The 16,406-nt window shown below is 42.9% G+C and overlaps 1 protein-coding gene across 1 annotated transcript; it reads right to left on the reverse strand.

The window, feature by feature from the left end:
• Nucleotides 1-14,554: 14,554 nt before the first annotated feature.
• Nucleotides 14,555-15,650, reverse strand: LOC113104034 (E3 ubiquitin/ISG15 ligase TRIM25-like; the record flags this gene model as incomplete). Its single annotated transcript, XM_026266037.1, has 2 exons — nucleotides 14,966-15,650; nucleotides 14,555-14,662 (listed from the first exon to the last, which is right to left on the reverse strand). Coding segments are annotated over exons 1-2 (681 nt in total), but the record flags the coding sequence as incomplete, so codon positions are not given.
• Nucleotides 15,651-16,406: the final 756 nt, after the last annotated feature.

The following is a 16,406-nucleotide window of genomic DNA, read 5'->3' on the forward strand; positions in this document are numbered from 1 at the left end:
TGTTGTTGTAGAGATCAGAGGCAATGAAATAGTTAACATCAAAACAGACAGCAAATTATAATTTAAACTGGAAATGTTGTGTTGATGAATGCAGTAAATGTAAAGCATGGCTGTAAGATGCATCTTTAAACATGATTTGAAAATAAACAGTAGATAAATGATAAATAATAAAGGGCCCAGAACCGAACCCTGTGGGACACCTGTTGTAATATGTGATTACTTAAATTTAAACCAGCCTAGTTGAAAAAATTTAGTACAACCTGAGAGTTTTGAGATAATTGAACCAAGCCAAAGAAGTGCCTACAATTCTGATGGACTGCAGTCTATCTAATAGAATTTCATGGGGAATTATGAGATTAAGATTATTCTCTGAAAGATGATCTTTTTCCAGGATTTTAGATAAAAATGTCAAGTTGGAAATTACAGAAACTATTAAACATATTTGGATCGGCGTTATTAATGCAGTTTTATGCTTAAATGTGTTGCTTACACACATTTATTTTTTTTAAACCTTTGCCTATTTTAAAATAAATTAATAAACAAACTTTACACACAAACACAAGAAACATTTGCAAACACCTTTGCCATAATATTAATTCCTGTTAAATTTCTGAGTTACAAAGAGAACTGTGTTGTGTTTTGCAAAAAGTGTTTTATGAAATTGAGAACTGAGTCAAAGTCTGTGAAGTTTGAGTGACAGCTTTCAGACACTGTGTGATGAGGAAAGATTGTGTGTGCAAACACTTGAAAAAAAACTATAAATGAATAGGGAACAGTGCCAGCTTTAGAACATCTTTCATAACAGACGATTCTTGCATTACCTTCATTAGACGTGGTCAGATCTGAGTAATATCAGATTTAGCTGAAGATATAGCAGCTTTGTAGATTTTCTTATGCTGTTTGTGAACATCCAGTCTTGTTTAACTTCTATACACTCCAAACGGCTACCCTGATACATTTTAATTAAATTACAGTAAATTAAATTTAAAAAAAAATACTGTTAAAGTTCTTGTATAGTATGTGTGCTAAAATAGAAATGTTGACTTAAAGCATTAAAATATACTGAAATAAAATGAAATTAAACCTAAATACTGTAGTAATATTTCAAATGATAATAATGATATAAATGTCAAAAGCAAAATGGCAAAAAATATGTTTAAGTTGAAGTGCTAAAATGACTAAAATAAAAATAAATTCAAGCTAAATAGAAATATAAAAAAAAAACTAATAAAAATGACTAAAACTGAAACTAAAATGAAAATAAAAATTGTTTAAAAACAAAATCTAGTTCAAAATATTAATAAAACTGAACTTAGACTAAAGCTAAAATAAAAATAAATTAAACTTTAATAATAATAATAATAATGAGGAAAGCAAATTTGAAAATGACCAAAAATAAGACAAGCAAGAAAATGTCTAAACCTTAAACTAAATTTTACATGAAAATTAGATGTTTAAAACAAGTCCAAATCATCAAAATATTAATAAAATTGTAATAGTATGAAAATAATAACAAACAAAAAATTAATCTAGCAGCTGGTTACTGATCACTAGAACCCTATAATACAATATAACAATACAATGCCCTTCCGACAAAACACTGTGTGACAATGATTTCAAACACAGCTTGTGTAGTTTTACTGAGTTATTTGTGTCTCATTTTGCTGTGTTTAAATGAAGATCTGCATGGGTTTGTCCTCATTGTGTGTGTTATCTGTCAGACAGCAGCTTCTCTCCTGAGACGAGCAGAGGACAAACCATTCAGCCTCGACCTGCTGCTGACAGAAAAACCAGTGGACATTACTTACAAAAATAAAAATACAAATAATAAAAGAAAAAATACACACACACGCACAATAATATATATAATATAAAATATATAAAATATATGTGAGCCGTGTCCTGGGCTCCTATCAGCGTCGCCCTGGCAACGAGGGAGATTCACCTGCACGCAATCACAGCGGGCTGATCGGTCCCAGCTGAAGCGGATGAGGAGAGGGCTATAAACGCTGTGGCTGAAGGTGACACAAGGAAGAGAGGATCTTCAGATGACTGAAACTAACGTTGTGTCTCTTGTCCCTCTAGACAGCTGCGGATCGACCAGCCTGCCACCCGAGCACCGGACCCCAAGTTCCCTTGCACTCAGCCGGCCGGCAAACAGGATCATGTGGCACCGAGGACGAGCACTGGACACCACAGGATTCAGCACTACACAGAGCACCATTCAATAAATACACCCTCCGGGGCTTCACTTTGCACTAAACCCTGTCGTGTGATTCTTCAGCCCGTGACACTGGTGGAGAATGCGGGCACCTTACTGAAGAATCACAGACTCCCCAAGATGTTTTTTTCCCCCCCCTCTGCTTCCTCGTCAGGCGGTGACTCCCTCCCCAGCTATGGAAGAGCTTCTCAAGCACCTGACGGAAGTAAGCCTTCGCCAGCAGCAGATCGTTGAGCACATGGCCGCTCGCCAAGGCGAAACGGAGCGTGAAGTCGCCGCTCTCCGCTTCACAGCCGCTCAGCGGGCCCCGCTGCCGGACTGGCGCACTCAAGCCACCCAGCTCCTGCCGAAGATGACCGTCCACGATGACATAGAGCATTACCTGGGCATGTTTGAATCCATCGCCGCACGAGAGGACTGGCCCTGTGAAGAATGGGCGCGGATACTGGCACCATTGCTGACCGGGGAACCCCAACAGGCCTACTTTTCTATGCCAGCCCACCAGAAGGAATCCTATGATGAACTGCGGAAGGAAATTCTGGCGCGTGTGGGTTTGTCCCCCATCGCCGCGGCCCAATTGTTCCGAGCCTGGGAGTATAAGAGTCGGTTGCCAGCCCGCGCCCAAGCTGCCGAACTCAACCGCCTCGCCCATCACTGGTTGCTCGCTGGGAGCCCCAGCGCCACCCAAGTGGCCGAACATGTCGTCGTGGACCGGTTTTTGTGCGCCCTGCCACGGCCCCTTCGACAGGAGGCCGGGATGAGGAATCCACGCACCATGGGAGAGCTCGTCGAGGCCGTGGAGCTGGCGGAGATGACGATGCGACGAGAGGCTGGGGAGCGAGCACCGCCATTTCCCCGGATGGTGTACCAGGAGCGACGCACCCAGCGCACAGTCAGCAGGTCGGCGGTTCCCGGCATGCAGGATGAGCTGATGCCCACGGAGCCACCACCCAGTACGTGCCCACCCGACGAGAAACACTCTCCACGAGAGCTGGCACCTGGCCATTGGAAGTGGGCGTAGTCAGGGACCTGCCCGTGCCCGTGCTGTTGGGGAGAGACTGGCCAGGCTTCGACCAACTGCTCACCCAAGTCACCCGGCCTGCCAGCCCTGCAGGGAACCACCAGAAGAGGAGGAACCACAGCCGGGGTCCCCGACAGCGCCCTGTCCTCCTGGCTTCGGACAGCGCCCGAGATGGTGAGTCCCCCCCTCCAAAGCGCTAACCTTTTCTATGATGTGTTCCAGCAGGTACAGGGTGGGGGAAGTTTTATGAAGGAGCAGCTCGGGGACGACCGGCTGAAGCACTGCTGGAAGCAGGTGAGAGTGGTTGAGGGAAAAGAGGTCCAACCACACCCAACCCCACACTTCGTGGTTCAGAACGGCCTGCTGTACTGTGTCGCGCAGCGGAGAGGGGAGGAGGTCAAGTTGTTGGTAGTCCCACGCACGAAGACGCAGACGATCATTGAGCTAGCCCATTCCCATCCTATGGCGGGCCACCTGGGGGCGCAAAACACCACTCACCAAGTCCGGGACCGGTTCCATTGGCCCGGCATGGAGGCGGAGATCAAGCGGTTTTGTCAGGCATGTCCGGACTGTCAACGGACGTCCCCCCAAGCTCCTCCCCCAGCTCCGCTAATCCCGCTGCCCATCATTGAGGTGCCCTTTGAGCGGATAGGAATGGACCTCGTAGGGCCACTGCCGAAGTCTGCCCGGGGACACGAACACATCCTCGTCATCGTGGATTATGCGACCCGGTACCCTGAAGCCATTCCACTGTGCAAAGCCATGTCCAAGGCCATCGCCCAGGAGCTCTTCCTGCTGTGCAGCCGGGTCGGCATACCCCGGGAGATACTGACCGACCAGGGCACCCCCTTCATGTCCCGGATGATGGCTGACCTCTGCCACCTCCTAAAGGTCAAGCAGCTTCGGACCACCGTGTACCACCCACAGACCGATGGGCTGGTCGAGAGGTTCAACAAAACCTTGAAGCAGATGCTCCGCCGCGTGGCTGCGGACGACCGACGGGATTGGGATCAAATGCTGCCGTACGTCCTCTTCGGCATCCTGGAAGTCCCCCAGGCCTCCACTGGATTCACACCATTCGAGCTCCTGTTTGGGCGGCAGCCCCGTGGCCTGCTCGATGTCGTCCGAGAGGCCTGGGAGCAGCACCTGACCACCCATCGAACCACGATCGAGCACGTGAGGGAGATGAGGGAGAGGATCGACCGTGTCATGCCCCGCGTCCGGGAGCACCTGGCGGCCGCCCAAGAAGCTCAACATCGACGATACGACCGGGCGGCCCAACCACGGGAATTCCAGCCAGGGGATTACGTTCTAGTCCTCGTCCCCACAGCGGCATGTAAATTCCTCTCCAAGTGGCAAGGCCCATACATCGTCGCGGAGAAGGTGGGGCCCGTGACTTACAGAGTACGCCAGCCGGGGCGCCGGAAGGAAAGCCAACTGTACCACATCAATCTCCTGAAGCGCTGGGAGGGGACGGGGACTCGGCTTGCGGCCCTAGCCGCCTCCTCACCCGTGGTTGTTTACGTCAGCCCCCACTTATTGGCCGCCCAGAAGACAGAGCTTCAACATTTGGTCGGTCAGTTCTCCGATGTGTTCTCCCCACGGCCCGGGCGGACCAACCTACTGCAGCATGATGTCCGCACACCACAAGGGACCGTTGTGTGGCAGCGGCCCTATCGAATTCCGGAGGCCCGGCGACACGCGGTTGAAGAGGGGGTGCAAGAGATGCTGAATCTAGGGGTCATCGAGCCCTCCTGCAGTCCCTGGTCCAGTCCCATAGTCATGGTCCCAAAAACGGACAGCACCCTCCGGTTCTGTAACGACTTCCGCCGCCTAAACGAGGTCTCCGAGCTCGACGGATACCCGATGCCCCGTGTGGATGAGCTGCTGGAGCGGCTGGGGAGAGCCCGGTTCATATCCACGCTCGATCTCACCAAGGGCTATTGGCAGGTATAATTAACAGAGACCGCCAAACCAAAGACCGCCTTCTCCACCCCTACTGGCCACTGGCAGTACCGGGTTCTCCCCTTCGGGCTGCACGGGGCTCCGGCTACCTTCCAGAGGATGATGGACACTGTGCTGAGACCCCATCAAGCCTACGCCGCAGCCTACATTGACGATGTGGTCATCCACTCGGGGATCTGGGAGTACCATCTGGAGCGGCTCCGGAGGGTGCTTCTTGAACTGCGGCAGGCAGGGCTCACCGCCAACCCCAAGAAATTCCACCTTGCCCTACCTGAAGCACAGTACCTCGGTTTCCAGGTGGGCCGGGGCCTAATCCGTCCGCAACAGGGAAAAGTGACAGCCATTCTCTCGGCCCCGAGGCTCTCCACCAAGAAACAGGTACGGGCCTTCTTGGGGTTGGCTGGGTATTATCGATGTTTTATACCCAACTTCTCCTCCCTAGCGACGGCCCTGACAGACCTCACTAAGAAGGGACAGCCGGAGAAGGTAAAGTGGGGAACCCCGGAAGAGGAGGCATTCAGAAGGATAAAGGCAGCGCTCACATCTGAGCCACTGTTCAATCAATCAATCAATCAATCACCTTTATTTATATAGTGCTTTAAACAAAATACATTGCGCCAAAGCACTGAACAACATTCATTTGGAAAACAGTGTCTCAATAATGCAAAATGATAGTTAAAGGCAGTTCATCATTGAATTCAGTTATATCATCTCTGTTCAGTTGAAATAGTGTCTGTTTTAATTTGCAATCAAGTCAATGATATCGCTGTAGATGAAGTGACCCCAACTAAGCAAGCCAGAGGCGACAGCGGCAAGGAACCGAAACTCCATCGGTGACAGAATGGAGAAAAAAACCTTGGGAGAAACCAGGCTCAGTTGGGGGGCCAGTTCTCCTCTGACCAGACGAACCCAGTAGTTCAATTCCAGGCTGCAGCAAAGTCAGATTGTGCAGAAGAATCATCGGTTTCCTGTGGTCTTGTCCTGGTGCTCCTCTGAGACAAGGTCTTTGCAGGGGATCTGTATCTGGGGCTCTAGTTGTCCTGGTCTCCGCTGTCTTTCAGGGCAGTAGAGGTCCTTTCTAGGTGCTGATCCACCATCTGGTCTGGATACGTACTGGATCCGGGAGACTGCAGTGACCCTCTGATCTGGACACAGACTGGATCTGGTGGCCACGGTGACCTCGGAACAAGAGAGAAACAGACAAATATTAGCGTAGATGCCATTCTTCTAATGATGTAGAAAGTACGGTGTTATGTGAAGTGTTTCCGGTTCCGGTTTACCTAATTAATGCAGCCTAAAAATCTTTTAACGGATTTGGATATTAAAAGCATATTAGTATGTTATGTGAATGCCAGGTTAAAGAGATGGGTCTTTAATCTAGATTTAAACTGCAAGAGTGTGTCTGCCTCTCGAACAATGTTAGGTAGGTTATTCCAGAGTTTAGGCGCCAAATAGGAAAAGGATCTGCCGTCCGCAGTTGATTTTGATATTCTAGGTATTATCAAATTGCCTGAGTTTTGAGAACGTAGCGGACGTAGAGGAGTATAATGTAAAAGGAGCTCATTCAAATACTGAGGTGCTAAACCATTTAGGGTTTTATAAGTAATAAGCAATATTTTAAAATCTATACGATGTTTGATAGGGAGCCAGTGCAGTGATGACAGGACCGGGCTAATATGGTCATACTTCCTGGTTCTAGTAAGAACTCTTGCTGCTGCATTTTGGACTAGCTGTAGTTTGTTTACCAAGCGTGCAGAACAACCACCCAATAAAGCATTACAATAGTCTAACCTTGAAGTCATAAATGCATGGATTAACATTTCTGCATTTGACATTGAGAGCATAGGCCGTAATTTAGATATATTTTTTAGATGGAAAAATGCAGTTTTACAAATACTAGAAACGTGGCTTTCTAAGGAAAGATTGCGATCAAGTAGCACACCTAGGTTCCTAACTGATGACGAAGAATTGACAGAGCAACCATCAAGTCTTAGACAGTGTTCTAGGTTATTACAAGTAGAGTTTTTAGGCCCTATGATTAACACCTCTGTTTTTTCTGAATTTAGCAGTAAGAAATTACTCGTCATCCAATTTTTTATATCGACTATGCATTCCATTAGTTTTTCAAATTGGTGTGTTACACCGGGCTGCGAGGAAATATAGAGCTGCGTATCATCAGCATAACAGTGAAAGCTAACACCATGTTTCCTGATGATATCTCCCAAGGGTAACATATAAAGCGTGAAGAGTAGCGGCCCTAGAACTGAGCCTTGAGGTACTCCATACTGCACTTGTGATCGATATGATACATCTTCATTCACTGCTACGAACTGATGGCGGTCATATAAGTATGATTTAAACCATGCTAGTGCACTTCCACTGATGCCAACAAAGTGTTCAAGTCTATGCAAAAGAATGTTGTGGTCAATTGTGTCAAACGCAGCACTAAGATCCAATAAAACTAATAGAGAGATACACCCACGATCAGATGATAAGAGCAGATCATTTGTAACTCTAAGGAGAGCAGTTTCAGTACTATGATACGGTCTAAATCCTGACTGGAAATCCTCACATATACCATTTTTCTCTAAGAAGGAATATAATTGTGAGGATACCACCTTTTCTAGTATCTTGGACAGAAAAGGGAGATTCGAGATTGGTCTATAATTAACTAGTTCTCTGGGGTCAAGTTGTGGCTTTTTTATGAGAGGCTTAATAACAGCCAGTTTGAAGGTTTTGGGGACATATCCTAATGACAATGAGGAATTAATAATAGTCAGAAGAGGACCTTTGACTTCTGGAAGCACCTCTTTTAAGAGCTTAGATGGTATAGGGTCTAGCATACATGTTGTTGGTTTAGATGATTTAACAAGTTTATACAATTCTTCCTCTCCTATAGTAGAGAATGAGTGGAACTGTTCCTCAGGGGGTCTATAGTGCACTGTCTGATGTGATACTGTAGCTGACGGCTGAATGGTTGCAATTTTATCTCTAATAGTATCGATTTTAGAAGTAAAGTAGTTCATAAAGTCATTACTGCTGTGGTGTTGGGAAATGTCAACACTTGTTGAGGCTTTATTTTTCGTTAATTTAGCCACTGTATTGAATAAATACCTGGGGTTATGTTTGTTTTCTTCTAAAAGAGAAGAAAAGTAATCAGATCTAGCAGTTTTTAATGCTTTTCTGTAGGATATGCTACTTTCCCGCCAAGCAATACGAAATACCTCTAGTTTTGTTTTCCTCCAGCTGCGCTCCATTTTTCGGGCTGCTCTCTTTAGGGTGCGAGTATGCTCATTATACCATGGTGTCAAACTGTTTTCCTTAACCTTTCTTAAGCGTAAAGGAGCAACTGTATTTAAAGTGCTAGAAAAGAGAGAGTCCATAGTTTCTGTTACATCATCAAGTTGTTCTGAGGTTTTGGATATGCTAAGGAATTCGGATACATCAGGAAGATAACTTAAAAAGCAGTCTTTTGTGGTAGAAGTGATGGTTCTTCGATACTTGTAACAAGAAGTAGAATTTACAATTTTGGCTATATGAAGTTTACACAGAACTAAATAATGATCTGAGATATCATCACTTGGCTGAATAATTTCAACACTATCAACATCAATTCCATGTGACAGTATTAAATCTAGAGTATGATTTCGACAATGAGTAGGTCCTGAAACGTGTTGTCTAACACCAATAGAGTTCAGAATGTCTATAAATGCTGATCCCAATGCATCTTTTTCATTATCGACATGGATATTAAAATCACCAACTATTAAGACTTTATCTGCAGCCAGAACTAACTCGGATGTAAAATCACCAAACTCTTTAATAAAGTCTGTATGGTGCCCTGGTGGCCTGTGTACAGTAGCCAGTACAAACATAACAGGGGATTTATCATTAACATTGGTTTCTCTGGATAATGTTATATGAAGCACCATTACTTCAAACGAGTTATACTTGAAGCCTGCCCTCTGAGAAATCCTGAAAACTGTTGCGCGCTCCCGACTTTAACTGTCCCTTCTTATTACAGACGGACGCATCCGACACCGGGTTGGGAGCCGTCCTGTCCCAGGTGCAAGACAGTGAAGAGCACCCGGTGGTCTACATCAGCCGAAAGCTGTCCACCACCGAGCAACGATACGCGGCAGTGGAGAAGGAGGCGCTGGCCGTCAAGTGGGCAGTCCTGGAGCTGAAATATTACCTACTGGGACGGAAATTCACCCTCTTCACCGATCATGCCCTGTTACAGTGGATGGCCCGGGCTAAGGACACCAATGCCCAGGTAACGCGGTGGTTCCTAACGCTCCAGGACTTCCACTTTGATGTGCGACATCGAGCTGGAACCGCCAACGCCAATGCGGATGGACTCTCCCGCCTGTGGACAGCTTTCGCAGGTCTGTCAGGTACTCTTCTTCCACCAGCCCCCGCCTCCTCCCTCGTCCGAGGAACTAGAGCGACACTTAGGGGGGGGAGTGTGAGCCGTGTACTGGGCACCTATCAGCGTCGCCCTGGCAACGAGGGAGATTCACCTGCACGCAATCACAGCGGGCTGATCGGTCCCAGCTGAAGCGGATGAGGAGAGGGCTATAAACGCTGTGGCTGAAGGTGACACAAGGAAGAGAGGATCTTCAGATGACTGAAACTAACGTTGTGTCTCTTGTCCCTCTAGACAGCTGCGGATCGACCAGCCCGCCACCCGAGCACCGGACCCCAAGTTCCCTTGCACTCAGCCGGCCGGCAAACAGGATCACGTGGCACCGAGGACGAGCACTGGACACCACAGGATTCAGCACTACACAGAGCACCATTCAATAAATACACCCTCCGGGGCTTCACTTTGCACTAAACCCTGTCGTGTGATTCTTCAGCCCATGACAATATGTATAAAATAATAATGTAGGGGAGAGCGGGGTCGAAAGTAACGTGGGACAAAAGAAACAAAACGATTTTCTCCGAGCCTCTTTCTGCATTTGCATTCCCAGCTATGACAGCATATTCAGCATGCAATCCTTGACGGAGCTGAGTATTTAGTGCTTAAACACATCCTAAAGTTTGCATTTTCAAATTTTTTTTTAAATATAAAATTAAATCGAGTTTAAATGTCAGGAGTTCCTGTCGGGACGAAAGTAACAGTTGTTACTTTTGTCCCGCTACAGTGACAAAAAGTATTTATTTTGTTCCAGTGCAAGCTATATTGTGAATTTCTGTGTCTTGCATTATTTATTAAAATGTTAATGTCATATTATACCAAAATAATATGTCTGAGTGAGGGTCAGAGGTCTGGTTTTATCCAGATGTTTTTGAGAGGGTGTTTCTGGACATAGAGGAACATCTCTCTCTGGGCAGCTGCTACATCACATTTATATTTAGGTTTTAGCCGTATCTTAGCCTTTACACCTCCACCTGTGAATTTGCAGTGTTTCCAGATGTTTTAATGCACATTTTCAATTCATGCATCAAAACAACTGGATGGAAACATAAATAGGCCTACTGTTACATTATGTTTAGAGTTTTTTTTATTATGCTAATGTGATTACATTCTTATATTGTGCATTCTGTAGAATTTTTTTATTATTATATAAAAATACATTGAAATTTACAATAAAAAATACAGTCAGGTTTTAAGACATCTGATGAAACTTAAATTTAAATTTAAAAGGAAAATATGAAAATGTAATTAAATTTTTTTGAAAAGATAAAGGACAAAATATGTTTGCAGTTATTTATTAACAAGGTCACAATCAGGTATACTTAAGAAAAATAAGACTAACAGAAAACAATCTAGCTTATATTGTTGTGTTACTTTCGTCCCAACCAATGGGGTCGAAAGTAACAATGTTCAACTTATGTTCAAAGTGAAATTATACTGAAGTCTTTCTACATTTCTACAAAATACCACCTGGTATTGTTAGAGTTACTGGCCACAGCAGAAATATATCTCTGTTTACAACATTATCTTTTAAAATGACGTTTTTCTGAAAAATGGTACTTTCGCCCCTGCTCTCCCCTATATAAAATATTGTTAATTGTACATATTGTTATCATTATTAATATTAATATTATTTTTATGACAGAGTAAATCTCATAAAAAAAATAAGGTTTGGGTCAAATTATTATCATTAACTAAAACTAAAACCATAAAAAATTACTTGAAATAAAATAACCTTTAAATTAAATATTACAAAAATCAAAGGTTTCACATTTATGTTTGGTTTAATTTGAAGAACTAAAAGGAGTAGATCTAAATAAGCTAAAAATAGAAAATAAAATTCAATTTTAAAAAAAAACTATGTAGACGTTTATAAAATATTAATGATGATATTGAAGACAAAAAATGCACAAAAGAAATTGCCTGCTAACTCATATTTGGGTTTAATCTATAATTTACCTCTTTGTTCATTTATTATAGTAGTTGAATTAATTTGTTGAACGTTTGTATAAATAAAGCTGAAATGAAAGTGATGAAAAAGTGCTGTGCAGGAACTAGGGCAGAGGAGGACCTGATTGAGAGCAGGCTGGATTGTTTGTGTGGAGGGAAGTAAATGAGTTTGGCAGCTCAGAGAAAATCATCCACACATTTGCATATGAATAGCAGAATAATTTCTCATGTTATATTTCATACCTGTATTCTCATGTTTCATTGTGCAGATTATTTTTCATTGGTTTTGTATGACATCATTACATTTACAAATTCATAAAGTCGTTTTATTGTAGGATTATGCAGATTTCGTTTGTATTGTCTGGAATGAGTCGTCATTGCAAAGTTTTTATTAATGAACCAGTACCGCCACTTCCAAATATAGCTCTTGATAAATTACAATTTGTAATGTTCAAGTAAAAAAAAAGAAAGAAATCAAACTCAGAACTATGTTATATGCCACATAATATTAATTTTTGTTAAATTACACTTGTCAATAATTTACATTTACACAATATGAATTCACTTAGTTTTGTCATATTATAAGCTCTATATAATAAGCATTTTAATAATGTGGGATGACAAATGAAGTTCACAAAGAACAAGACTATTTTCCTTGAACGCATGAAATCATATTGAATAAATGAGCTTGAAGAGTTTAAAATTGTAATTTAAACTTTTTTACACTAATTATTTAACAAGCTGTAAATTAAAATTAAAAACAAATTAACAATGAAATGAATGTTTAACATTTAAATGCATGAGAATAAAAACAGCAGAATACAGAAGAACACAAACGCTGGAAAGGGCCGGAGCTACATGAGGTTAATAATGACATTTATTTATTCACTGTGAGATCTTTTGAATTGAAAGGCCATTATGATAATAATATCTATTCTGATTCATCAACACAGTTTCACTGATGATCCAGGATTATAAACCGTAAACCCAGGATAGAGCGTCTGAGTGAATGTGGTCTGGACTGTGTGGATGAGGCTCATTGTGTCAGAGACGCTGAAGAAGGACAGAGTTCCTGCTCTGTGATCCACAAACACTCCTATTCTCCTGACTACATCATCATCATCATCATCACTACACACTCCTATTCTCCTGATGATGGACTTCACAGGGAGATCAGTCATTATGTTATTGTGTCTGAAAGAGTATCTGGAGGGAGAGCAGTACAAACTCCAGGACTGATCATTATATCCAAACCCACACTCATTACCTCCTCCCTTCCTGCTGATGCTCTTATATGACACTGATATATACACACCTTTATCTCCTCCACTCCACTCAATCTCCCAGTAACAGCGTCCACACACACTCTCTCTACACAACACCTGAAACCAACGATTAAATCTGTCTGGATGATCAGGATACGACTGAACTGTTTTAGTGTATGTAATCACTCTGTTGTTCTCAGACAGACGGAGGCGTTTATTCACTGTGTTCAGATCCAGAGTGAACTGATGGGAATCTGATGGAGATAAAACACATCAGAATCAGGAATTATGAATCTGTTTGATCTCTTCATGTTCAGTGTATCATCAGTGTCTCAGTATCTGTGCACATCATCATTTACATCATCAGTTATAAACTCTTCTTTCTCCTCCTACAGGAGGAACATGAACACACTCATGAGTTTTTCTGTTGGTTTTCTTACTGACTTACATTGTAGGAAGTCCTTCCTGGTCCAGAGATCAATGTTGGTGAATGTGACTGTGGAAATCAACAGACATGAACAGTGTGATTCTCATGATCCTGTATCTATTCCTAACACATTTCTAATATGATGTTCTCCATGATATGAGATGATGATGGACTGGTTTCTGAGAGCAGATGAATCTCCAGGACTTTACCTCTGTCTGAGATCTTCTGGAGCTGCTCTTTACAGAAATCCTCCAGTTTGTCTCTCAGCTGATGGACAGATTCTCTCAGATCATCAGAAGAGAAGAGAGAACTGAAGAGATCATCATTTACGTCTGTAGATTCAGGAGGAGCTGAGAGAGACTGGAAACTCTACAGAAAACACAGAAACACTTTAGATCACAGATTTACAGCAGAAGTAAACAGAATTCACAGCGTCATGTTTTCTAATAACAGAGTATCTATAGAGTACCTCGTGTAGGTATGAATGAATAATATAAAAATTTGGGGAATAACAATTACAACATGGAAAATTACAAAAGTATTTTGAAACTAAGGGGTACTCTATTCTAATATGACGTACTGTAGTATGTATGACCAATATAATAATAATAATAAATTTTATTTATGGGTGCCTTACATGGCTCTCGATGTCACATTACATGCAATTAAAAACACATAAAACAGTAACAATGACATTCAAACCCACTTCAAAGTCAAAAGAATAAGATAAAATTATTATCATTAAATGAGATTTGAAAATGGGAAGAGAGTCACTGTTTCGAAAATATCTTGTGGAAGTAAATTCTGCAGATAAGGAGCAGCGTAGCTAAAAGCTTGAGAACCCATGAAAACCAGGGCCCGTATTCACAAAACCTTTTATCTTATTATTAAGCGTTCTCCTAAATAGCATTTAAAGTTTTTAGCTAAGAGTTTTATCTTAAGACAAACTTACATGACAAACTTCTTCTAGATGTGTGTTACCTGCAGGAACTGGATGTGATCCTGTGTGTGTGAAAGCTGCTCCAGCTCAGCGTCTCTCCTCCTCAGATCATTGATCTCCTGCTCCAGTCGCTCCAGTCGTTCTTCAGCTCGACTCACTGCAGTCTTTTCCTGATCTCTGATCAGTCGTATCAGCTCAGAGCGGCTTCTCTCAATGGAGCGGATGAGCTCAGTAAAGATCCTCTCACTGTCCTCCACTGCTGTCTGTGCAGAGCGCTGTTAGGACACACAGTGATTCAGCTTCAGTGAGTCTGAACTGAGACGGAGACAAACTTCTCTTCTTCTCCAGACTCACCTTATGAGACTCCACAGTCTCTCTCAGCTGCTGGAGATCTTTCTCTCTCTGCTGGATTCTCTGCTGGAGCGTCTTCTGAGTCTCCTTCAGCTGCTTCTGCAGGACAAACAGATGATCGTCAATCTCACAGAAAACTACTGGCTCTAAATCATCATGAACAGATCAATCCAGTAAAAGAGGAGCTGATAACTAATGACTGTAGGTTCAAACTCCAGAAGTGAAGATCTGTTATGATACATTAATCATACATGAATTAACATGAAGATTAAGGCTTGTTTCATGCTGCGTGTGTAAGTATTATAAAGGTGAAACTGACACAGACATAGAGCTTCACACTTACAGTGTTTCTGTGTAATTAAGCTGTGGATCTACACAGAAAATAAAAAGACTCCTGAATACCTGTGTCTCTGTCCTCTGGTCTGCAGCTGGAACAATGTCATGGTTTTTATGTTCAATAATCGTACACAGCAGACATATACACTTCTGATCAGTGCGACAGAAAACCTCGAGGATCTTCTCATGTTTCCGGCAGATCATCTCCTGCAGTCGTCCAGTAGCTTCAGTCACTTTGTGTGGTTTCCGTGAATGAAACTCCTCGTGCCGCTCAAAATGAGTTTGACAGTAAGACTCCACACACACCAGACAGGACTTGACGGCTCTGTATTTTCTTCCAGTACAGACGTCACACTGCACATCTCCAGCTCCAGCCTCACAGTCAGCAGAGAGTCTGGTCTTCTTCAGTTTCTCCACCACTTCAGCCAGCATGGTGTTTCTAGCTAAAGCAGGTCTTGGACTGAAGGTCTGTCTGCACTGAGGACAGCTGTAGACTCTCTTCTGATCCTCCTGATCCCAGCAGTCTGTAATACAGATCTTACAGTAACTGTGTCCACAGGGAATGGCCACTGGATCCTTCAGGAGATCCAGACACACTGGACACATGAACTCATCCTGAGAAAATCTGGCTTCTGCCATTTTACTGCATGAACACAGACACAAACACACAACAGCTCAACTACACTTCAGTTTCTCTTTCCCTGAAGTCATGTGATTCTGTTTCCTGGTTCTGTGTTTGAGTGACGTGTGTAAAACAGGTTTGTGTGTGAGTCTGTGAAGCAGCTTCCTCATTCCTGCTGAGTTTAGTTTCAACACACCTGACTGTTATTAAAGTAAAAGCAAAGTATTTGACTTGGAAATGTGATTCTCTTAGACTAATAATTGGGAACCCTGACAATTAAATGTGTACTAGATTTCAGTCTCAGGCAAACACTCAAAGAACACAAGTAAATAAATAAGAAGAGAGCCCTATTTTTTCACAGTGTGGATGGTAAACATACAGGCGCAAAGTTAATTTTCAGACAGAATGAGTCTACTCGATGGTTCTGCATAATTATAAAAATCGTTAATTTGAGCTACGGAATGTGGAAAGTGAAGTATATGGAACTTGAGTGTTTAGTTTAAGAAACAAGAAAGAGGTTCCACTAAAGACAACACAAGAAAAAGAACATGGAAAAACACCAGAAAACCAGAGGCTTACAAGGGACAGGTGAAGGTGATTGGTTGACATGGAAACTAAAAGGGTAGCTATGGCAACAAACAAAGGTAACTATGAGGACAAACAAGGCACAAAGTAAACAGGAGCAGTAGACAGAAAGAAACACTGGGAAAAGAACATAGGCAATAGAAGTTTTTGGGAACTAATGTAATTTTTTTGAGAATGGAGAAAGAGATCATGGCATCATTACCACTTCGGCAGTGCATTATTTCTCTAAGAATTTTAACAGCCTGGAGTCACACTTCAAGACATTGTTCAGATATTTTATTTTAATACATCGGTAATGTT

Source organism: Carassius auratus, unplaced genomic scaffold (genome assembly GCF_003368295.1).
Source record: "Carassius auratus strain Wakin unplaced genomic scaffold, ASM336829v1 scaf_tig00217915, whole genome shotgun sequence".
Taxonomy (NCBI): domain Eukaryota; kingdom Metazoa; phylum Chordata; class Actinopteri; order Cypriniformes; family Cyprinidae; genus Carassius; species Carassius auratus.